The sequence below is a fragment of the Alnus glutinosa genome, chromosome 11 (genome assembly GCF_958979055.1).
Source record: "Alnus glutinosa chromosome 11, dhAlnGlut1.1, whole genome shotgun sequence".
NCBI classification, from domain to species: domain Eukaryota; kingdom Viridiplantae; phylum Streptophyta; class Magnoliopsida; order Fagales; family Betulaceae; genus Alnus; species Alnus glutinosa.
This window is the reverse complement of record NC_084896.1, coordinates 6,631,307-6,657,239: the sequence shown is the minus strand read 5'-3', so window position 1 is coordinate 6,657,239 and position 25,933 is coordinate 6,631,307. Positions and strand designations below refer to the sequence as shown.

Sequence of the window (25,933 nt, the reverse complement as noted above, 5' to 3'; positions counted from 1 at the left end):
TTAATGACTTCCACATCTGACACGCGTCTCACGCGTGTCAAAATGCACGTGGCAAACCGTTTGACACATGTACAGTGTCGTACACATGTCAAAATGCACGTGGCAATTTGTAGTGATTTTTGTAGTGTATTCTTATAGTAGAGGTTGTAGGTGGACATGTATATTCATTCCAGATGAAGTTGGGCCTGGAATCATCATGGATAAGATGAAATACGCTTGTTTCGTGCACAACCAAGGAAGCAAGTTATAACAAACTAGTATGATAGGCCAAGCATTGTGGGTTGTGCTCATGTTCCTAAAAGGATTAAATCCATCTGAAGCTTGCCCAAATCTAACATTGCGTGGGTCTGATACAAAGTCTAGGTGTTACACATCGAATGAGTTCCATGTTTTACCATCTACCGGATGCCTTAATACCTGGCTTTTGAGCTCCCGTGTGCGTGCCACCTCGTGCAAAGGTATATTGTCACATAAACAACTTTTGCAGTCTTGGCATCAATAGAAACCACCACAACACTTCATCAGTCGTCTTTTCAATGTTCTGGATGACTCATCTTCATTTCTAATTTCTTCCTTCCACTTTGATTTTCAACACATTGTACATATCATAACTTCTTATTGTCCCTCCAAAATAGCATACAATCATTACAAGAAATGAAACAACCAGACCTAGAGGAAGTAGAACCGAGTTCCTTAATTCACAGCTACCAATCAGAGTCCAACAAGTTATCATACCGGAAACTGTCTCAGTTGGGCGACAACGTTGACGAGGGGGGAGCTGTCGAAGGGGCATGGGTGCTTCGAAGAGAGAGAGAGCTAGGGAACAAGCAAAATTTTAGGGAAATACCCTTTCCGTTCGAAATCTCATAAAATATTCACGTCGTTTTTCTATAATAAATGACGTGAATTCTTAATTTTACTTCACTATGTACTGTGTAATTAATGACACATTTTTTAGTATGTTTTCATATCCTTTAAAAGAAACGACATGAATATTTTTTTTAACGTCATTTTAAAAAAAACAATACAATGTAATTTTTAGAATATTTTAATGTGCTTTAAAACAAATTATCTATGTATTCCTTTAAGCTTGAATACGGGCTCTATGCGTTTGAAGCTCAGAAAAGCGGCCAACCTCCTTGACTTATCAACAAGGTGAAAATTGAAGGTTCATAGCACACCTCTAAGATAATCAAAAGATGAAATGGAAAAGGATAGTTGTCCAAGCAGTAGAGAAATAAAAACTAATAAAAACTCCTATTTAAAGCCAATGTCGGTCAATGTACCAATTAAGTAGGTTTTTCAATTCCAAACTAGCCTGTGAGTGTACATCCTGAGGAATTTGGTTGAAAAGCCTGTCCAATATGTGTATGTAACCATTCCTGTCAGACAAAGTTACGTGCCTACATAATGTAGGATAGAATCATGCATAATAAAAACGATAGGTTTTGGTACAATAATTCGAAGAATCTGACCTTTCAATAAACAAACGTGCAATGGCAACTGCATGTGATTCCCACCTATTTGGCAACCTTACCAAATGTCGGGTTCCATAACAATGTTTAGTTAGAATTCTCTAGCGCATTAGCTGAAACTAGATGTTCGTAGGCATTGTTAAATGTGAAATATCCATATAAATTAGTGAAAGACCTATCAACTGTTACACCTACTTAGTGATTAGGTTGGTGATGTAAGGTTGTTATTAGTCTGTCGAAGCAGAAAGGTTAAGAACTCAAAAGGTCAGTGAAAAGATACACTGCTTCATTGACTCCTGGCTATAAATAGACAAGTTCCCACGCAGCATCTCTCACTCCTCATAAAACCAAGAATTATCAAAGAATACAGAAGTTAGGAATTATAACCGGCCACAATTAGGCCCGATGAAAGTTAAGGGGTTCCTAATTACCTTGTTGTAGCTTTGGCACTCATGGCTTTGGCATGCTCCAATGCCTCTGCCTATGACCCTGCTCCGCTGCAAGACTTCTGTGTTGCAATCAGTGGCGGAGACAAAGGGGGGCGGGCAGGGGCGCCCGCCCCCCCTAAATGGCTGAGAAATTTTTTTTTTACAGATATTTTTAAAAAACATTACATTAAAAAGAAGAAAAAAAAATTGTTGATGCTAGCCCGCCCCTCCTGCTGATAACAAACGGAAAAAAATAAAAATAAAAATAAATAACATTTACATGGAAAAACCAACCGTCAAAGAAAATTTTATCAAAAAAAAAAAAAAAAAAAACCAACAACAATCATTAAATTCTCACTTGCTCAGGAAGAGGAACGGTCGAACGAACAATTTTGTGGAAAAAAAAAATACCAATCTGCAAAAGCCAACCATAAGAAGCCATTAAGCCAATAATACAAATCTTCTTCTCTGACCTTCGGCATCTGCACCACCTCCTCGCTCCTCGGCAAACTGCAGTCGGCAATATCTCGCATGGTAAGCACTAAGCAAGCCATCTACCTTTTTTTCTTTTCTTTTCTAGTACTGGGCAATGGGCATAGACGCATAGTGGATGAGACGAATAATAGACTGCAGATTTTCTTTCATTTGCTTTTTTCTTTCAAGATAACTAGATAAGGGGCGAAATATGTGGTTGAGAGGTTCACGACTTTTCAACGTTACCAGATTTTTATTTTTTATTTTTTTCTTTCTTTCTTTCTTTCTGTTTTGTTGATTTTCTTTCTTTCCTTTTTTTCTTTTGTTTTTCCAACTTATCTTGACTTTTCAACGTTGCCTTTTCAGGATTTTTTTTTTTTTTTTCTTTTTGTTGACTTATCTAACTTTTCATATTTTTTTTTCTTTTTATTTTGTTGACTTCTCTAACTTTTCAATTATTATTTTTAATTTTTTTTGTTTTGTTTTGTTAATTTATTGACTTTTCAGATTTATTTTTTTTGCCTTTTTGTTTTGTTGACTTCTTTTCAGGTTTTTTTTTTTTTTTTGAATTGTTGCAATGTGAGTCATGTGACTTGTCAGGCCCACAACCGCATTTTTTTTCTTTTTCTTTTTTTTATTAAGTCAATTTTCTTTGTATTGCTTTTCTTTATTACTTACGGTCATTGCAAATTGCAATTTGAAGCATATATAATTTTATTGACTCATCTTTTTTATTATAGTTTTTTATTTATTATTCTGATGAGAACAGCATTGTCATTTTTTATTTTTATTTTTATAAGGTTTTCTTTATACTTTGGGATTGGTTCAACTGGCCAAGTGACAAGTTTCAGTAGAATTTTTGCCACTCTCAGGTATGTTATTTGCTATTGTTTGTTAATTTGTTAGATTAATAGCTATCAGAATATGCTAATAATTTTATTAGAATCTCATTAGAGTATGTGTCATTAGGCCATTAGTTGTTTAGTGTGAAAAGTCTTAATACTAATAGATAAATAAATTGTGACGACCCGTTTTTTTTTTTTTTTTTTTTTTTTTTTTTTTTTTTTTTTTATATACAAACCTAAAACGAGTCCTCACAGTGGCATGACGATATGTCGCAAAGCCAACATATGGCACATGCCCCATAACATGTACCTGATAATCAGAGTATAACATACATCTACCTATGCAGCAGAAAACATAAATCTGAATAGCGGAAATTACAACTTATACATCTATCACAAATTAATTACAACAAAGAGCCATTTAACATCTATCTGTTTGAGTCTTATTAACACTATAACAATAATGGCTTAACAAAGAATAAGTGACACAAACGTCACAAGCCATACCAAACCTATAAAATAGTGGACAACCCGTGGTCCGACAATTACAACTGTCGCGGCGAGCTTCAGTCATAATATCCCAAGCACACTGCTACCGACCCATCGACTATACCGAAGTACCTGCAGCCAAAGAAACATCATCTACACGGTTGTGGTGGTATCCACATCCGCATAGGTGAAATTATGAGTTCACCGCCTTAGTATACCTCATACTAAGACCTCAGTGGTATAAGACTAACTGAGTTTTCACAAAGAACCAACCTTTATATTATTTTAGTCGTGCGAGCACTATATTAGCCACAATTTACCAACAGCTAATGCAGCAAACACCGACTATTCAGAAATCATTTAAAACATACTATATAGCGGTGAAAACATGTAGAAGTTCCAGACATCCCTCCTTGGAAGTTTCTACATATAAACCCCTCTATAATAATACTTTTCACCGGTCGCTTGGACATATGTGCACACGATCACTCCATCACAGATATCACGTATACACACAAGTCTTAAGCAAAGAACATGGCATCTTAATCTTCCATACTAGGATAACATCCTTCAACAAAACACTCGCAACACCATCTCTAATCGTATTCCAGTTTCGTGCCTTGACGTCAGTAGATCATGAGAGCACTAGAGTTAAACTCAATCATGCTAACACGTCTTTCCTGATGAACAAGAACAGTCAACCTTCCTACTCATAGACATGCCATTACTCGCACCTGGGTAGTCATGTATCCATGTACTTTCAAGTTCAATGTATGCTATTAACACATGTGACCATCCGATAAAAATATACATAAGATCTTTTCATGAAGACTCTTATGCATACCAATACGTCTAGCAAAACTACTCATAACATAAAAACATCTCTCACAAAACAATGCTATATATGCTATGCATGCCTCAATGTGTTGCTGATACTGCCTCAATGTGCTGATACTGTTACTCTGATATGTATGCTCTATACTACATGCTCAATGTTCCGTGCTTGACCAGTATATATTTCCTACTGTGTCACGCTGAAATCATGCAGTTGTTAAATCACATCCTTTTAAAACTAAACAAATCCAGCATTTTACCCAACACTTTGAAATCATTCAAAACTTAGTTTCTTTATCAAATCTACGCAGTTTCAACATGACATGTTCTCAAACAATTTGCATAATTTAAATCTCAACCGCAAAACATACTCAAACACTTTAAATCAATTAACACCTTTCCCTCATGCATCAATTCTTAAACATCATTAATAATATTTGAACATAATCGAAACTAAACAAATCATCTCAAAACATACATTTCATCATATGGTTGGTTCGGTTTCATAAACAACATATATATTCTTATCAATCCAATACATATAAAAATATATATTTTCTCAGTGAGTGGAATACCCACCTTGGCTGCATTAGACTCCTGACTCGAACTCCCACTGGATTCCAATTACTCGAACTCTACCTTGGAGAACCATTGAAGTCTCCAATTACAACACAATCCTGCAAATATTAGTAACATTAGACTATGCTATTGAACCTAAACTCTATGACACAGAAACTACCCGCTTGCTCCCACGTCACATCACTCGCTTCTAAAGCTAGCTAGGTACCTTAAACTATTATTAGGTCAATCATTGATTATAGGTCCACATCTTATCTTGTTTATTACTACATAATGCATTTACTATTTTTACTAGTGCATTTATCTTTGTTGTTTAACGTTATTATTCATAACCCTTTTTATGGCCGCTTGTTTTATTTACCAAGTTAGCAATATATTTTGGACTCATATATATGCATATGTACATATACATATATACATGTACACATACAACACTTAAACCTAACCAATGATACACTAAAATACTTAGTATACATGGATAGGTGGGTTAGGTACTTAGTTGCCTTATTATCATATTAGCTATCAAGTCTTATAGTTTGTTTATCCACTTAGGCTAACTAAGTGTATTCGGTCTATATGTGTACATAGACATATATGTATATGATGCTTATTAATGCCAAGCACAACCCCAATACACTTGGGTATTCCATAATACTTGGATAGGTGCATTAACCATTTAATCGCATAACTAAATAAATCGGAACCTATTTATGTGTTTCTATAAGCCTACTAACTTATACTTATCAACTTAAGGTTATTTGGGTAATTTACAACTCTTTGTTCTTCTTGTCTTAACCGCTATATTTAATACTCACTCTTTATTAATTACTAGCCATCTAAGTAATTTTGATTATATAACCCTTACCTTATTTAACATATTAATTTGGTAATTCTCATTAGATTAGATTACAATTACATATGGTAGTATATTTATTAACTAAAGCCAAGTATTGTTCTTAGGCTCTAGGTTTGTAATTTATTCCGTTTCTTTAACCATTAAATACAATTACTATTATATTTACTACTTTATCCTTTTAACTAAATGTAGGCATCCTCTAGACTATGTAACCATAATGATTTAATCAAACTAAACTATCAACTCGTATTGCAATATTATACCTTGTGTCCAATCTTGATGCTTATTCATTGTATTACCCCTATATTTATTTCCTATTTAAGATTACCATTCTTAACATTCACTTGTTCACAAACAATTTCCAATAGCCACAACCATGTCAAAGGATCAACCCACACTAAAACCTTCATCCACATAGAGTCTCCTAGCCAAAAGGAGCCTTAATTATTAAAACAACTCCAACCTTTCGGTCCTCTAATACAACACTACCTCAATTCCACTTCGAATTCTTCTTCAATCAACCATCAACAATCTATTCTTAAAAATCACAACCACCTTCACATCAAACCCATTGGAATTAAGAGTTGCCAAATCAACCCAAAACACTAATCACACCAATCCAACATTAAACTCCATCTCTAACAAGTAAACATAAACCATTGACATCATCAAATCATCCATCACACCACCACCATCTACAATTTATCAAATAACTAGCAATCTATATCCTCCAATAACCACATACCCAAGTTAAGGTAAAGTCCTCACAACCAATCCATTATAAGTTCAAATTTAACTTCTTACTAAATAAAAGCCTCAAGACATAATCAAAACACTCAATTAAACAATCGGAAGTCAAAGACCCCAAGAGAACCAATCAAAACTCCACACAATCACAACAAGGAGATCAACAAAACCTTTTAAGATTCAAATCATTAATCCAACACAAATATCATATAATCATAGCCATCTATAACCAAAATCACAAACCAACTCAAATAAACCCCCACATGAACCCTAGATTTCAACCTATAAATCAAACTCTAAAGATAACCCAAATCAATTCTATGAAAACCCATACCATAAATTCGAACCCATTCAGCCATCCCCTTCAACATCATCCAAAAACCCTAAATTACATCTTCAAAATTACCAACTCTAAATCCACAACCCAAAGCATTATACAATCAAACTAAACAAGCCACCCAACCTTAGCATATTAAACATACATAAACTCTAAATCAACACTCAAATCTACAACACTCAATTCAATACCCATAGCCACTGTCGACACAATCATAGAAAACCCCCAAAATTATCAAACCCTAATTCAAAAATTCACAAATTATTCCACAAAATTATAGGATTTACACCTTGGGGATTTTCCTCAATAAATCCGCCGGAGAACGCCACTGGAAGTCGCCGGAAACTGCTCACAGATGGTCGGGTTTCATGGGTCTCGGGTCACGGGTCTAGGCTTCGGGTCTGGCGGTCACGGGTTGCTCAGATTAACGGGTCTTCGTGGTTCAGCTCCTGGGTTTCGCCGGAGCTCCTTAGCTCACCGGAAATCGGCTTCTGGCCACCGGGAATCGAGTCGCCGTCGTCGGCGTCGTTTGGTTCCACCGTCGCCGACCCACTGACAACGACCCACTGATCGGGTCTCCATCTCCGCGTCTCACTGTCTCTCTTTCCTTCTCAATCTCCCTGAATCACTCCATCTCACTCTCTCGTCTCTCATCTCTGTGGGTCAGGCAAGAAGAATAGCAGAAGAGAAAGAAGAAAGAAGAAATGGAGGGCTTCAGACTAGGTGCGACGGAAAGCAGGGAAGAAAGAAAGAAGAGAAAAAAAGAAAGGGGGGTGGGCTGACACGTGGGAATTGAGGGGGAGAGTAATGTTTTCCACAACAATCCACAGCCACACACGTGGCTGTGGATAAGACCAAACTTTGGTCTTCACATAAATTTTCAGGTTTCCAAAAACTCTTAAATTACAACATGAGCAAGTCAAAAACAATTGATGCATTTTTTATGAAAAAAGATGCTGATTCAAATTCTAAAACGTCTTCCTCAACATCTAATCATCAAACTTTAGCTCCTGAGCAAGTTGCTTCTAAGATGCCAAGAATTGAATTTCAAGAAGTTGAGTTAGTTGACATTTCTACCCTACAACATGATCCAGGGTTACGTCCTCAAATGTGGGAATATCCTGTTAATCAACAGGATGAAATTAGACATGCTTATCTTAAAGACGGTCCATATAGATTCATTCCTCCTGATAGTCCTAGATATCCGTTTTCAGGAAAAGGAAAAAATCGTCGGAGATTTCAATCATCTTGATATAAAATGTTTCCTTGGTTAGAATACTCTCCTACAAAAGATGCTGCTTATTGTTTACCCTGTTATCTATTTTGTAAAAAGCCAACGGGACGGTTTGGAGCTAATGCATTTACTATTGACGGATTTCGTAATTGGAAGAAGGTTAATGATGGTATGAATTGTGCTTTTTTGGTCCATATGGGAAATGGGCCATGTTCACCTCATAATAATGCTGTTAAGTATTGTGACACTTTGATGAATCAATCTCAACATATTGATAAGGTGATAGATAAGCAAACTTCAGAAGAAAAAATGAACAATCGATTGCGATTGAAGACTTCAATTGATTCTATTTGGTATTTAATATCTCAGGGATGTGCTCTTAGAGGTCATGATGAAAGTCCCGATTCATTAAATCGTGGCAATTTTCTTGAGTTGATAAAACTTATCTCCATTTACAACGAGGATGTTGCTAAGGTTGTTTTAGAAAATGCTCCACAAAATGCTAAATATACTTCACATCATGTCCAAAAAGAGTTTACATGTCTTGGCAAAGAGGGTACGAGATGCAATTCGTGAAGAAATTGGTAAATCAAAATTTTGCATTATTGTTGATGAGGCACGAGATGAGTCTAAGAGAGAACAAATGGCTATTGTTTTGAGATTTGTTGACAAAGATGGATTTATACAAGAACGCTTCTTTGATATTATTCACGTTAAAGATACATCGGCGTTGACCTTAAAAAATAATATATCTGATGTTCTTTCTCGATATTGTCTTGATATTCAAAGTATTCGTGGACAAGGGTATGATGGTGCTAGCAATATGCGTGGTGAATGGAAAGGATTGCAAGCATTATTTCTTAGTGATTGTCCTTGTGCATACTATGTTCATTGTTTTGCTCATCGATTGCAATTAGCATTAGTTGCTGCATCTCGAGAGGTAGTTTATGTTCATGAGTTCTTTTCAAATTTGAATTTCATTATCAATGTGGTTGGTGCTTCATGTAAACGTCATGATGAACTACAAGCAGCTCAAGCAGCAGAAATCGCACATTTAATAGCTATTGATGAACTAGAAACTGGAAAAGGAGCTAACCAAATTGGCACTTTGAAACGAGCTGGTGATTCTCGATGGGGTTCTCATTATCATTCTATTTGTAGCCTAATAAGGGTGTTTGGTCCTACTTGTTCAGTGCTTGAAAATATTATCAAAGGAGGATCTACTTACTCTCAACGTGGGGATGCTAATGCTGCTTATAAAATGATTACATCCTTCAAATTCATATTCATTTTACATTTGATGATGAAAATCATGGGTACTACTGATTGTCTTTGTCAACATTTACAGCAAAAATCTCAAGACATCTTGAATGCTATGAAGCTAGTTTCTAGTACAAAAACACTCCTCCAAAAATTGAGAGATGAAGATTGGGATAATTTGCTTGAGGAAGTAGTATCTTTCTCCAAGAAATTTGAAATTGACATTCCAGATTTGAGTGCTCGTTATGTTGAAGGTCGAGGTCGTCATCAACGGGATCACATCACGGTCGAGCATCATTATCATCTTGACATATTCAATGCTACTATAGACTTTCAATTGCAAGAGCTCAACAGTCGATTTGATGAAGGAGCAATAGAACTTTTGACACTTAGTTCATCTTTGAATCTAAATGATGCTTATAAATCCTTTAACATTGATGATATTTGTAGTCTTGTGGAGAAGTACTACTCTCTTGATTTTTCTGAGCAAGAGAAAATTCATTTGAGATATCAGTTGAAGCATTTTGAACTTGATGTGCTTAATCATCCAAAATTAAAAAACTTGTCTTCCACTGCGGAATTATGTCGAGGATTGATAGAGACAGGAAAATCAGAGATATACTATCTTATTGATAGATTGATTCGTCTTATTTTGACTCTTCCAGTGTCTACGGCGACTACTGAACAGGCGTTTTCAGCTATGAAGATTGTTAAAACAAGACTTCGTAACAAAATGGAGGATGAGTTTCTTGCAGATAATTTAGTTGTCTACATTGAAAAGGAAATTTCTGAAAGTTTCAATTCAGATTTGATACTTGATGATTTTGTTTCTCTAAGGGCGCGTAGGATGCAATTTTAGACACTTTGTACTTTTGTATTTTGTGTTTTTTATTTTGTATTTTGTATTTTTTTTTTTTTTTTTTTTTGTATTAGTGCCTACATGTTAACTGATACATCAATTTGGCATATATTTGTGAAGTTTGATAGCTACATTTTTTGTGATACATATATTATGTTATAATTTATATTTTGAATTGTTATTACCATACTTTTATGTATTATAATAAAAATCTAGTATATATATATAAAAAAAAAAAAATTATTATTTTAATTCCGCCCCTACTAAGATAGATTCCTGGCTCCGCCACTGGTTGCAATTAACACTTCCACTGAGGCTTGTATGTACACAATATTGTTCTTATTATTATTATTATTATTATTATTATTATTATTATTATTATTATTATTATTATTATTATTATTATTATTATTATTATTATGTTCTTTTCGAGTCATTTGATGCATCTGGATTTTTTTTTCTCATCCTTGGGACCTTCGTATCAATGTAATTATGCTAGGAAGACTAACTTAAATGGGCCTTTTTAATTTTTTCATCACATGTTATAAACCTTTATTACAAAGTGTCTATCTGGTGACTTTAACAAACTTTGTTTTGTGCAGTATTTGTGAATGAAAAGTTCTGCAAGGACCCAAAACTTGTCAATGCCAATGATTTTTCCTTCAAGGGGCTAAACATTCTTAGAAGCACTTTAAATCCACTTGGGTCAAATGTCACTCTGTTGAATGTAGACCAAAAACCTAGCCTCAACACACTAGGCATATCTTTAGCTCGCTTAGACTTTGCACCATACAGTGTAAATCCACCCCACACCCATCCTCGTGCCACTGAGATTTTAGTAGTCGTAGAGGATACTCTATACGTCGTTGGCTTTGTTACATCCAACCCAGATAATCGCCTCTTCACCAAAACTCTATACACTGGAGACGTCTTCTTCTTTTCCATTGGTCTCTTTCACTTTCAGTTTAATGTGGGAAAGACCAATATTGTTGCTTTTGCGGGACTTAGCAACCAGAATCCTGGGCTCACCATTGCAAAGGCTGTCTTTGGATCCAATCCTCTTATCAATCCGGATGTTCTCACCAAGGCCTTCCAAGTGGACAAGAAAGTGATTGATTATCTGGAGAAACAGTTCAATTAGAGAATTATATGAAAAAGTCATAATTAGGGGTGAACATGGCCGCGGGGGGGGGTGGTAGGCTTCCCTTTTTTTGGCCCCGCCCCACACCCCTGTGGGTTCCTTAAAGAGGACCTGTCATCTGCACAAAATGTTCTATAACAGTACGGTGCGGTTGTGGGTGGGGTTGGGATGCAAGGGGCAGGGATCTGTGAGGAGGGGCAAGTATTGAAAAAAATTGAAGTGAACTTTGAAAGCCCAACAAATCAAAGCTCTTTTTGGCCCTCATTAGAGATAACCCAGTTCCTCTATCCTTCCCTCTCAATATTCTTTCCTCCCACCGGAATGCATTATCCATTCTCTTTTTGCCTATAGACCTCCAGCTGTATTTTGCTAACAGGTACAAAACTGGGTGTATACTAAATTCATGGGTATCACTACAATCTTGAAATTTTAAGCAAAAATACAATATATTTTGGCTCTGTAGCAAGAACAAGAAAAAAGAAAACAAATTTCACGGATGTAATGGAACAAAAAAGAAATGAGCTGAGAACAAAAATACAGTAAATTCCGTGGATGTCAAGAGCCCAAAAAAATTATGCATGAAAATGAAAAATTGATCGGTGATAAATTACCTTTTGGTCATGAAGAAGAAAAAACCCAAACAAATTTGACCCAAATCGATGAGGGCTTCATGAAGAAAGAAGGAAGAAGGGACTGAGGAGGGAATCTGGACTCGGGGGTTCGCAGGGACCGCAGGGTGTTAAAGAAGATGAAGATCGGCGGAGCTAGGCTAGTTTTTGGTGTGGAAGTCTTTGGAACTTCCAGTATAAGATCGACGCTTCTAGAAAAGAAAGAAAAAATGATGGGGTGCGGCGCTGCTAGGGTTAGATTTTAGGGATTTTTGTTTTTTACTTTTAATGGTGCGGTGCGGGTGCAGGGCAGGGCGGGTCCCAGTAATTTCCAAAGGGCCCACCCGCAGCCCGCAGCCCGCACCGCACCGTGCATGGGGCCCAGAACATGGCTTGCGGCCCGCGTTTCATATGCGATTAGAGGGGCTTTTGGGGCGGGGCGGCAGACTCAGGGCAGGGAGGGTATTTGCATGTTTGCTCACCCCTAGCCATAATGAACCATTAGATGCATGGTTTGAATAAGGTTTGGCATGTTTCCCTTGTTTTAATGTCATAGCAATATATAATTATAATGAAATAAAATGGTTGCTTATGTACTCTCCTATTTTTTTTTCGACACGTACAGCATGCATGGTAACTAAGATTAAACTTAATGAATTTTTGAATCCATCAAGTGTGTGAGATAGGAGGTGTAAGTTCTCTTGTTACACGCCCTTCACATCCTCTTTTCTCAAAATAATAATAATAATAATAATAATAAACATTGAAATAAATAAATTAAAATTAAAGAAAGAAAAAATGATTCAAAAGGTTGCTTGTAGCATAAGGTCCAATTAATATCTGTACATTACTATCTAACATTGCTCACCTGACAGTCTTAGCCAATTTTTGGATCAGTTCTTGTTTAATATATATATATATATATATATATATATATATATATATATATATATATATATATATATATATATATATATATATTTCAAAGGTATATTAAGAGTACCACATTAACATTATAAAATAATTGTGATAAAAATATAGTTTCTTGCATTTTTCATATTTGTTTTCTTGCGGAAGCGCCATCTTGTTGTGTTAGAGCACTAGCAGCAGATTCCCAACAATTTTCCCTATATTTAGGGAACAAAACTATTTTTTCCTTCCCTATAAAAAAATGCCCCACAATAGATTCCCTTACATTTCCCTATATCAATTAAGTATTATTTTTTTTACTCTTATTTTATTCTTTTTCTCTCTTTCCTACTTTTTCTCTCTTCCCTATATCAATTAATTATACTTCTTTTATATTAAAATATACATAGGGAAGGAATAGTAGACATGTATATATAGGGAATTACTATTCATTCCCAACCCCCTCATCTAAATATAGGGAATCTGCTGTGAAAGGTTTTTTGATGTTTTTCATGAAATTTTCCCTAAATATAAGGAAGGGAACCAATATAGAGTAACTGCTACTAGTGCTCTTAATCCTTTCTTCACTTTTCCTCTGAGACGTACATCATACGATAATACCGTCTATCCGGATCTGGTGTGAAACTCCATCTTTACCGCCTCCGATAGAAATTTCAAAAGTCAACTAAAAACACATGCAAATAGAATTAATGAAGATGAAAACACCGAATATTTTTACCAAACCAACCCGTGGACAAAATTTTGTTGTCTCTTTTTCCATTCATTCCAACCCCGGCTCACTGCCCATCACCTACACCACCACGTAGACGAAGTGAGTATCTGATACCGGTGGCATAGGTGCAACCACCGCCTCCAAATAAGAAGCGGTTTGGTTTCTAGGCGAGGAAGAGAGACACCTGAAATTGATCTTCTTTTTGCAATAGCTCCAAGACCGCAAGCCCGTGTTTAGAAGCGTGGCATTTCTTTTCCTTTTATGTTTGTTTTTTTATTTGAAAGAGTGAAGAGAGTGTACATATTATTTATTTATTTTTTATTAGGGTATCCCGTTTCACTTATAGCCAGGCATACATCACGTCGACCGGACTATGTCCAATACGAGTGATTCTAGAGGCCCAGTCAAAATCCGCAGACTAATCCCAACCCACACCCGGCGCTACAATGGGTATAAAGCATTAAGTCTCAAGCTTTTCACCTGGGTGGCTGGCTCCAATAAGCAAGTAACACCAAGAGGATTCGATCAAGGGACCTCGTGGGAGTTATCCCCCAGAAGCCCCATGTTTAACCACTTGGCCAACCCCTTGGGGTTAAGTGTACATATTATTGAGGTTGTAAACTTGTAACATATGCAAGCACCATGTCCAGCTAGCTTCGTCGTACAGAGGCGACAATCTTGTCTTTAACTTCGCTACTAGAAATGACGACATAGCCAGAGTCAGCTAGCATTCGATTCCTATCGTGAAACGAAGGTATAGAGAAGCCAAACATCTCAGACATCCAAGGAAGGATTGAAGCAGCACTAGCTCTCAGGCCCGGCGAAGGCAAAAGCTCTTAAGCGGCCACTAGTCTCCTCAGGGGTGAAGGCAAGGGGTCGAGAGGGGTCAAATGCCTCCCTCACCTCCCAAAAATTTTCCCTACTCTTAGAATTTTTTTTTTTTTTTTTTTTTTTCTTGTAAAGTCTTAGTTGCCCACCCTAAAAAACTCATCAAGTGGCAAATATTTTTCAAGAGAATTGAGTTTCATGAGTCACACCACCTTTTACCATTTTTTTCACTGGTTTTTCAACCTCAAACCAGTTACTATAGCAGTTGCCAGAGGTTGAAGACGACATTTTCTTATTTTGATAAAACGCTTTGTTTTGTTAAAAAAAAAAACGCTGGTTTGGACTTTGGAGGAGACGCCTATGACTAAGAAAAAGAGCTATGCCCGGTCCAATTCTGAAAAAAGAGCTATGCCCAGTCCAAGAGCATGGCCTTCTAGGGTCCAATTAAAGCATGATCCAGCTTTTCATACTTTTTGGTCAGACAAGTTTATAAAGTAATAATTTAACCTTTTTTGAAAAAAGAAAAAAGAAAAAGCCTTACGCCTTTAGCTTAGCCAACTAAATAGGTTAGATGGCGGTCATGATATTTGTATATTTTGAAATTAAGACTTAGCTTAGTCTGACTTTTCTTAGACAGTCAAATGTGAGATCAATAGAGAAATTATTGTCTCGGTAGGTATATGGAGAAGGATATATTTAAAACTATCAGCAATGAATAAATCATACAATGATTTCAAGGTATGAAGACACGTCGAAGACAACTGAATAAATATAAAAATTAGTTGTGACAAAATAAATTATAAATTACATTTATATATTTTAAGGAATAATTAAACTTTGTTGAATTATTTATTTATTGTGTTAGTTATATTTTTTTATATAAAAATTATATATATATAAATATATATATATATATTGACCCCCCTCACCTAAAATCCTGGCTCTACCACTAAGGGTCCGTTTGGGTTTGCGATTTCAAAACGTGCGATTTAAAATAACGATTTTAAAATGTGCGATTTGAAAAAAGTGATTTTTAAAAACGCAGTTAAGCGTTTGGCAAAATCGCAGTTTAGCCTTTAAAATCGCGAATTTACATTTAAAATTCTGCATTTTCAAAAAAGTATCATTTTATCTGCGATTTTAAAAAAAAAAACAGATTTTTTACATTTTCAAATCGCAATTTTTAAAAACGCAGTTTCCAAACGATCTGTGTTCTGCGATTTGGTTTAAAATCGCACTTATTATCTACGAAATCACAATCCCAAACGCATCCTGAGTCTCTACCATACCACGTCCCCGTCACAGTACTTTGCTTAGAAAGCTTGAGCGGCTCAGCCCCTGTGTTTTCTTTTTGCAGCGAATTTGTTATTTTACCCTTGGGTGTGACTTCCCATGGGTTCTAAATGCAAGTTCGATTTAGTTTTGAAAAATAAAAAATTAAATATATAAATAAAAAGCTTAAGTTGTCCATTTTTGACCCTATGTTGCTACAGTAATTTGGTCTATTATTGGTCATGTTGCTGATCCAAACCCATTTTTGACACATTGTAGGCTCCCAGACTTGTTTAAGGTCCATAGTGGGCTTCAGTTCAGCCCTTTATTGGCTCTCATTGTGGCCTTTTATTGGCGTAATTTCTTCGGCCTTTTTGGTATTATTTAAAACTCAGGCTTATTTAAGGCTCATAATAAGCCTCATTTCAGCCTTTTATTAGCTCTCATTTTAGCCCATAGTTTGCTCCTATTTTTTTGGCATGTTGTTATTAAAGGCCCATCTTTAATCATTGTCGCCGACCGCCTTCAGTCACCATTGTGGGCCGCCATCAACTCCAACGAGTTTCTGGTCTTTGTCGCCACCTACTATCTCCAATCTAAAAAACAAAAAAAATCAAACTCAAAGTTTCAGAATCTTACACATTTAGTTTGGGGGAGAATGTTAGAGTATATTATGAGATTTGATTTTAAAAATTTATTGGAATTGATAGTAATCGATCTCCTATAATTAGATTTGATGGTAATCAAATCCAATTTCAAATCAATTGGATTTGATTACCATGCATACTTGCATACTTATCTACCACAATTATCATATAAATATGAGTTTGATGTATTATAAAAATATCAATGAATAAAAAACAAAATATAGCTTTTTGGGCTCTATCCCGTAGGCGTAAGCCATAGAGCGAAACACGTAAAATCTTAATTTGTCTCTATTTATCTTTATTCCGCTTTATTTTTATTCTTATATTTCTATTTGATTATCAATTCTTTCACTTTGTCTTTCTTGAAAAAAACTCTACACATCCTACTCAAACTACCACTTAATTGATAATGTCCTCACAACTTTGAATTATGACAATGTTCTCTCCAAACTACCTAAAAGTTGTCCATGTCCCCCTAAGGCATTATTGCCGCACAATAAGGAGCAAAACGCAAACAACCTCATAAAAATAAAATAAAATAAAATAATTTCTTTTCTTTTCTTTTTTTGTAAAAAAATAAAAAAAAAAAAAAAAAAAAAAAAAAAAAAAAAGCAACCAAACTAATACACACACACAATTTAAGTAAAGAACTGGAAAAACAAAAAAACAAAAAACAAAAAACAAAAAAAAAAAACCAAAAACCAAAAAAAAAAAAAAACAAAAAAGAGGAAAAAATAAAGAAAAAAATAAAGAAAAGAAAAAAGGAAACCTCATTTAATCTCTCTTTACTTCCATCGATCACATTTGCAATTATTTCCCTAAATTAAAAACGCTCAATTTAGTGTATCCATCTTTCATTTTTTTAAATTTTACCCTCCGTTATGATTTTCCGTTAAATCCTAACGGAGGGGTGTCAAAATTTCTAAAATACCTATCTTTTTTTAGGAAAAAGAAAAAGAAAATTAAAATGATTTACGCGTTAGCCAAGATTTAATGGAATTAGCAAAATACAGGCACCTAATCCATTTTTTTTGTTAAAAAAACAGGGATACAATTTTTTAATAATTTTGACAACATTTAACAGAAATCGTAACGGATTGTTGAAATTGAAAAAAATTAGAAAATGAATACACTAAATTGAGAGTTTTTAAAGTTTAGGAGGGTAATTACAATACTGGTAACAATTCAAAAGGAGTTAAGTAAAGTTTCTATTTAAAACCAAAAAAGAAAAAAATGATGTGGTGGTAGCAGAGAGAACCCATAAATAGCGACGGTAATCCGAGATGAAAGTGGGTACAAAACACGAATAAGTGGAAGGCCAGACATGAGACAACAGTGGGCTAGCAAGGATTGACAGTTAAGGTAATTAACCAAGGAAAGAGAGGAAATTAAGAGAGGAAACATGGTGTGGGTGTTGGAAATTGGAAACCACACACACTAGGAGAGAGAATGAAAAGGAAGAGAGACAATAAATTGATAGAGAACTTTGTATTCTCTCATTCAACTTGATTAAAAATAACTTGCTTACATGGATATTTATAGGATATAAATGACTCTTCTAACATATTTACATTAACTTCATTCATTTACATCTCAAATAACTCATATGTAACTCCTAGTAACTTACAACAATAACAAAAGACTTAAATAAATGTTATTAAAATTAAGTTTATGATTCAACACCTCCTTTTAAACTAAATTTCTAGTGACTCTAAGTAATGCTCGTAGCTTGCTAAAAATCTCATTCTTTATGGGCTTTGTAAAAATATTCACAACTTGATCATGAGTTTTCACAAACTTGAGTTGTACTCCTTCTTGACAATACACTCTCTAATAAATTGATATTTGGTGTCGATGTGTTTGCTCCAATCATAAAATACCGGATTTTTTGCCAATGCAAGTGCCGACTTGTTGTCAAGATAAATTTTCTTAGCATCCTCTAGTAGCATGTGTAGCTCTTTTAACAATTTCCTCAACCAAATTACATGACAAACACTTGATGTAGCGGCAACCTATTCTACTTCACATGTTGAAAGTGTCACAATAGGTTGTTTTTTAAAACTCCAAATAAATGCCGAACTCCTCAAATAAAAAACAAATCCAGTTGTACTCTTTCTATCATCAACATCACCACCCCAATCACTATCATTATAACCCACAAGTTTGAATTCATTAGAAGATGGATAAAGTAGACCAAAATCAATTGTACCTTTGACATAATAATGAATTCTTTTAGCCGCCTTGAAATGAGTTATGGTAGGTGACTCCATATAACGACTAACAAGCCCAACTCCATAGAGAATATCTAGCTTTGTGCATGTCAAATATCTCAAATTTCCAACTAAACTTCTGAACATTGTTGGATCTACCATTTCTCCTTTTTCATACTTTGACAATTTAATTCCACATTCTACCAGAGTGCTAACAGGTTTGCAATTGTTCATCTTGAACTTTTTGAGCATTCTCCTTGAGAAACTTCCTTGAGAAATAAAAATTCATTTCTCCATTTGCTTCATTTCAATTCTAAGATAATAGGACATGAGACCAATATCTGTGATTTTGAATTCTTGAGTTATTGTTTTCTTGAAATCCTCGAACATACTTGAATTGTTGCCTGTAAAAATTAAATCATTCACATACAAACAAGCAAGCAAAATATTTCCATTTTCACGCACTTTAGCATAAAGAGCATATTCATGAGAACATTTGATGAAACCATTCTTTTGAAAGTAGTTATCGATTCTACTATTCTATGCCATTGGTGCTTGTTTTAAGCCATACAACGTCTTTTTCAACTTCAAAACTTTTTCCTCATCCCCTTTGATGACATAGCTCATAGGTTGTTCAACATAAATTTCTTCTTCAAGAATTCCATTCAAGAAAGCAGATTTTACATCCATTTGATAAATCTTTCATTTATTTTGAGCCATCCTTATGGTTTCCAACCGTGCAACAGGATCAAAAACTTCACCATAATCAATGCCGAGTCTTTGACTATATCCCTTGACAAACAATCTTGTTTTGTATCTCTCGTTTCTCTTTTAGCATTTATATTTGCCTTTGAACACCAACTTTACTCCAATTGTTTTTTGTTATTTTGGAATAGTCGTCAACTCCCATGTGTTATTCTTTTCGATTGCTTTGATTTCCTCATCCATGGCATTCCTCCATTTGTCATCTTTAACCGCTTCTTCAAAACCTATTGGTTCACAATCCGCAAAATGACAATAAAGAGTTAGATCATCATTTAAATTATCTATTACCTCATAGAGTTCTTGGAGACTTCTCATGTGTAGTGGCATTTCACTAGAACTTCCTCTCGAAGATCATCACGACGATGTACTAGAATTTGTTGGTGATGGAGAAAGTGTAGTGAACTCTTCGTTTCTTGACTCTTCTTCTCTATCTTTGAAACAGATCTTTGTAGCAAGAACTTGTTCCAATGGCTCTTCTTTCTTCTTGTTGAACCTTTCTTCATGAGCTTGAAGAGATATCATGAGTTGATCAATACTCATGGCTTCTAAATCTTTTGACTCTTCAATAGCGATAACAATATAGTCAAATCTTTGTTGCAAGGGACGAAGGATCTTTTCAATGACTCGAACATCCTACAATCTTTCTTCATATCTCTTCATTTGACTTACTATGGCCAACACCCTTGAAAAATAATTTGCAATCGACTCAGATTCTTTCATTCACAAAACTTAAAAAATTCACCTATTAATGTTTGAAGGCGAACTTTCTTCACTTTATCAACTTCTTGGTAAGAGTTTTGGAGAATCTCTCATGCTTGCTTGGAGGTGGTTGCATTCGCCACCTTCTCGAACATAGCATCATCCAAACATAAATAAATAAGGGTGAGAGCTTATTGATCCTTCTTTCGAAGTTTATGTAAAGCCTCTCTTTATCAAAGTAAAGGTTGCTAAGTCTAAGGTCATTGGTGAGAAAGTCTTGGCCTTTATATAATTAACGGGTGTCAATCTGGTTGGTTTTGATAAAATTTCTTGAAATAGACCAATTTGGATGGATTTTCAGTTAGGTTAGTTACGTTTTTTCATAACCTTTTCTCACCCAGACCTACTTTTGATCAAATGATTTCATCCAAACACATTAGTTAGTCATATTTTTATTATTTATGATCATATTTAGATCAAATGATTAATTTCTTGGTTACCATGCATGCTATGTCGAAAAAAAGAATAAATAAGCGACCATTGTATTTCAATATAATTAAATACTGATATGACATTACAAGAAGGGAAATATGGCAAACTTTTTTCAAACCATCTAACGTACGGTTCATTGTGGCTATTACATATAGTTCTCTAATTGAACTGTTTCTGAAGATACTCAACCACATTCTTGTCCAATTGGAAGGCCTTGATGAGAACATTCGGATTGATAGGAAGATTGGATCCAAACACATTATCTGCTATAGTGATGAGCCCAGGATTCTGGCTGCTGAGAAAGGCAAAATCAACAGTATTGGTATTTCCTACATTAAACTCGAAGTGAATGAGACCAATTGGGAAGGCGAAGACGTCTCCTGCATTTAGAGTTTTGGTGATGAAGCGATTATTGGGGTTGGATGTGACGAACCCAACGTATATTACCCTTTAAGACTACTAAAATCTCGCTGGCACGAGAATGAGTGTGGGGTAGAATTAGGCCATATGGTGCAAATTGTGACGATTCGTTTTTTTTTTTTTTTTTTTTTTTTTTTTTTTTTTTTTTTTTTTATATACAAAACATAAAACGAGTCATCGCAGTGGCACGACTACGTGTCGCTCAGCCAACATAGGCATATGCCCCATAACATGCACATGATATACAAAGTTACATCTACAACAGAATATATATGATACCATCAAATATAGCAGAAAACCATAACTATAAATAAACCTATTATCTATACAAAAGTGAGCCATAACACAAGTCTATCTGTTTAAGGTTTAAATACATATAACTATTACAAAATAATACGTGACACATACGTCACAAGCATATACAAAAGTACTCAAAATAGACTTCATAGTCTATCCCACTACTACTGTCGCTACAGGCTTCAATCGTAATAACCCAAATAAAATGCTACCGGATCATCATCCGCATCAGGAGTACCTGTAATCATAGGAATATCTTCTACACGGTTGTGGTGGTATCCACATCCGCATAGGTGAAAGAATGAGTCCGCCGTTTCAGTATAAAACATACTTAGACCTCAATGATATTAAACTAACTGAGTTTTCACAAAGAACCAACCTTTATTTTATTTTTAATCACGCGAGCACTATATCAGCCACAATTTACCAATAGCTAATACAGTAAACACTGACTATCTAGAAAACATTTAAAACATACTATATAGTTGTGAACATATGTAGAAGTTTCAGTAATCCCTCCTTGGAAGTTTCTACATATAGACCCCTCTACAATAATACTTTTCAATGGTGGCTTAGACATATGTGCACACGATCACTCCATCACAGATATCACGTCTACACATAAGTCTTAAGTAATAAAATAGGGCATCTTACTCTTCCATACTAGGATATTATCCTTCAACAAAATACTCGTAACACTATCTCTAATCGTATTTCAACTTCGTGCCTTGAACGTCAGTAGATCATGAGAGCACTAGAGTTAACTCAATTATGCTAACATGTCTTTTCTAAAGAACAATAACAGTCAACCTTCTTACTTATAGACATGTCATTACTCGCACCTGGGCAGTGATGAATCCATGTACATTCAAGTTCAATGTATGGCATCTTAACACATGTGACTATCTGATAGAAATATGCATAAACGCTTTTCATTTAAAACACTTATGCATACCAATACGTCTAGTAAAAACTACTCATAACATAAAAACATCACTCATGAAACAATGATATACATGATATGCATAAAACTGGGTCTATTGGGGCTTGGGTCACCCACGATGCTGGATAACTGCTGTTTAATTGTGTTTACTGCGTTCTGTTACTGTTGTTGTATGTATGCTCTATACTACATGCTCTATGCTCTATGCTTGACCAGTGTATATTTCACTACTGTATCATGCTATAAAATCATGCAGTTACCAAATCACGTTCCCTTAAAACTAATCAATTCAATATTTTATCAAACACTTTGAAATCATTCAAAACATAGCTTCTTCATAAAACATAAACAGTTTCAACATGACATGTTATCAAACAATTTGCATAATTTAAATCACAACCGCAACACACACTCAAACACTTTAAATCAATTTAACACTCTTCACTCTCTTCACTCATACATTACTTCTTAAACATCATGATATAATTGAACATAATCAAACTAATCAAATTATCCAAAACATATATCTCATCATATAGTCAGTTTGATTTTATAAACAATACATACATATATATATATATACATATCGATCTATTACATATAAAAATATATATTTTTCTCAGTGAATAGAATACTCACCCCAGATCGCTTGTACTCCCAATATCCAAACGACTTTAAGCTCAACTGTACCGTAAAGTGCTGCTAAAATACAATACATTGTATTAATTAACATTCAACCAATAAACACCCTAGGTAGCATTTTGAATCGCTCAAAAAGCCACGAGGCTAAAGTATTCATATTTTTTCTAATTTTTTCAGGAATTGAAATTTTTTCATTAGTGAGAGACATGTTGCATGGGAGCATGTCTATTTATAGCGGGGAGTCAATGAACCGGTCTATGTTTTTCACTAGATGGAGCCTCGAAGACTTTGAAAGTTATCCATTTTTTATTTAGAGGGTGAACCGGCCGTTATTAATTTAACCAGTTAATTTGATCATATATATTAGAAATATATGCAGCCAAATCCGACCCTTCAAATAATGGAATATTGGTTTCTCCAAAACGCCAAAGCCTTAAAGTGATGGTATACTTGACCCTGTCCTTGCTAGTATTATCTGTCCCATTAAATTATGAAGCTGCGAAATGCATGTTTGCTTGTCTGCCTGCATGTTCACTTTTAATTACGATCGAACACTTAATCATGCATGTTTCGAGTTGTGAAATTATTTAATGATTTTATGCATTAATTCCAGGAAAATGAAACAGCGTGAAATGCTCCAAGTCAAATGATTTGATCTTATCTCTCATTAAGCTTATTATCTTTTGCTCTTCTAGAAAAAGCTCTCCTACGGACATATATAACAACTAATCAAATAAGTGTTCATTTATTTCCCAATATATCATTGCAATGTAGGGTAGAAGATGAGGTTTAGATTTGCGCGTCAGAACAAATTTCATGCCAACGTTTGAAAAAGCCTTTGATATTTTTATTATGTTAATTTAGATTTCAAAAATATTTTCGACCAAACATCATGGGAAAGAATTGTAATCATATATCATATCATATCATTTATATATATATATGAGTTAAATACGTTTTTTTTTTTTTGCCCCATATAGTTCATTTTTTATTGCAGATGGTATCTCGTTTATGGCTAAAGATAGATATGATATGACTTCCGTCCAAAAATAGACGGAAGTCCATGTCAACACCTCTAAGAAGCTAACACGTGTCTTATGTATGCCTAACTAAAAATTATATATATATATTGAAAATAATAAAAACATAAAAAATAAAAAATAGAAGCTTTAAATTTTTTTTTTTTTAAAAAAAAAAAAAATTGAAAAAAAAAGAGGGGTGTCTGATACACCCCATGGCCGATTTCGGTGGTTCGGCCACTCCTTAAAAGCAAAATCGAGGTAGTTGAAACTACCCCCAAGAGCCTTGGAGGTGGCTCTGCCACTCCCGTTTCGCTTGGGGATTGGTTCGGCCACCCCAGACCAGGCGGTCAGGGGGTGGCCGAACCACGCCTATGGCCCTTGGAGGTGGTTCGGCCACTCCCAAGGGCCAAACCCTTAACTTTTTTCTTTTTTTTTTTTTTTTTTTTTTTTTTTTTCCCTCTCTCTCACTTTGGCCTTGTGGGGTGGCCGAACCACCCACACTTTCGGCCACCTCCATTTTCTCTTTAGGGGTGGTAAACTGGCCAAGGGGATAGCTTGAGCCACCCCTCCTAATTTTTTTTTTCAATTTTTCTTTTTAATTTTTTAAAGCTTTAATTTTTTTGAAGTTTTTATTATTTTCAAATTTTTTATTATTTTTAATTTTTAATTAGACAACATATGACACATGTCAGCTTCTGAGGTGTTAACGTGTACTTCCTTCAAGTTTTGAACGGAGGACGGAGGTACCAGCTGTAAAGACCAAGAATTTAAACAAGGAGTTTAGCAATTAGTAAATCATATTTATTAAATAGGATGGACCAATAATAGATTTTAGGTGATCACATTTATATTATGAAAGAATAAAATAAGTTTAAAGTAAATAATGGAGTTAAAATAAATATTAACAATAATGAGTCCTAATGTAGTGTATGATTAATTGTAAGGTTAAGTGATAATGATATTGAATAAAATTGGGTTGAATAATAATTATTTGAGAAATGAATAAGATAAGATGTGGGCAAAATTGCAATTTAGAAAGGATAAAGGACTAGAATTGGAATAAGACTAAGGTTTGGTCTTATCCACAGCCACGTGTGTGGCTGTGGATTGATGTGGAAAAATATCCCTCTCCCCCTCATATCCCTCTCCCCCTCAAGCCCCACGCATCAGCCCCCCCCCCCCCCCCCCCCCCCCTTCCTCTTTTCTTTCTTTGTTCTTCTCACCCGATCGCACAGAGAGAGAGACGAGAGAGTGAGATGGAGTGATTGAGAGGGAGTTGAGAGCAAAGAGTGAGATGGAGACAGAGAGTGTAAAGACCAAGAAAATAAATAGGGAATTTAAAATTTAATAAATTATATTTACTATAGTAGGATGAGACTAATAATAAATCCTAAGTAGATAAATTTATATGATTCGAATAAAATGGGTTTAAGACAAAGTAATATAATTAGAATAATAAATAATACTAAAGAGTCATTGGGTAATAAATAACTAATTGTATGGGTAAAACGTAGTTAGATTAAAAAGGAGGCTAGAAATTAATTATCAAGGAAGAGAATAAATATTAGGTGGCATTGCAGTAATTTTATAGAAGAAGAAACCTTAAAATAAAAAGGAAATCTATCATGTGCCACTTGTCACATGTTGGTTGACTATGGAGGTATGTCATCTCTTGGTTTGGATAAAGAGCCCTTCTACACATCTTCCCTTCATCCCCCTTATCACCATTTTATAATAAAAAATTTGATGTGACATCAGAGACAACTTTTTAATAAAAATCAATTTTTTTAAGGAAAAGAGGGTGATGAGGGGGAATAAGTGGAGGATCTTTAGCATTTCCCTTGGATAAAAGAGATAAAAACAAAATAAAATTTGGAAAAGAAAAGAA

General features: G+C 34.8%; 1 protein-coding gene, 1 long non-coding RNA gene and 1 pseudogene across 2 annotated transcripts; 2 read left to right on the top strand and 1 right to left on the bottom strand.

Moving 5' to 3' along the window:
* The first annotated feature begins 259 nt into the window (after positions 1 to 259).
* Positions 260 to 11,558, top strand: LOC133881046 (germin-like protein subfamily 1 member 13). Its single transcript, XM_062320010.1, has 4 exons — positions 260 to 458; positions 1,917 to 1,997; positions 7,817 to 7,837; positions 11,020 to 11,558. Exons 1-4 carry the CDS (start codon positions 260 to 262, stop codon positions 11,556 to 11,558), a joined length of 840 nt encoding a protein of 279 aa, XP_062175994.1.
* Positions 3,579 to 7,395, bottom strand: LOC133882131 (uncharacterized). Its single transcript, XR_009902629.1, has 3 exons — positions 7,354 to 7,395; positions 5,125 to 5,222; positions 3,579 to 3,864 (listed from the first exon to the last, which is right to left on the bottom strand). It is a non-coding gene; the product is annotated as an uncharacterized LOC133882131 (long non-coding RNA).
* LOC133881935 (uncharacterized) lies at positions 7,975 to 10,417 on the top strand (annotated as a pseudogene).
* Positions 11,559 to 25,933: the final 14,375 nt, after the last annotated feature.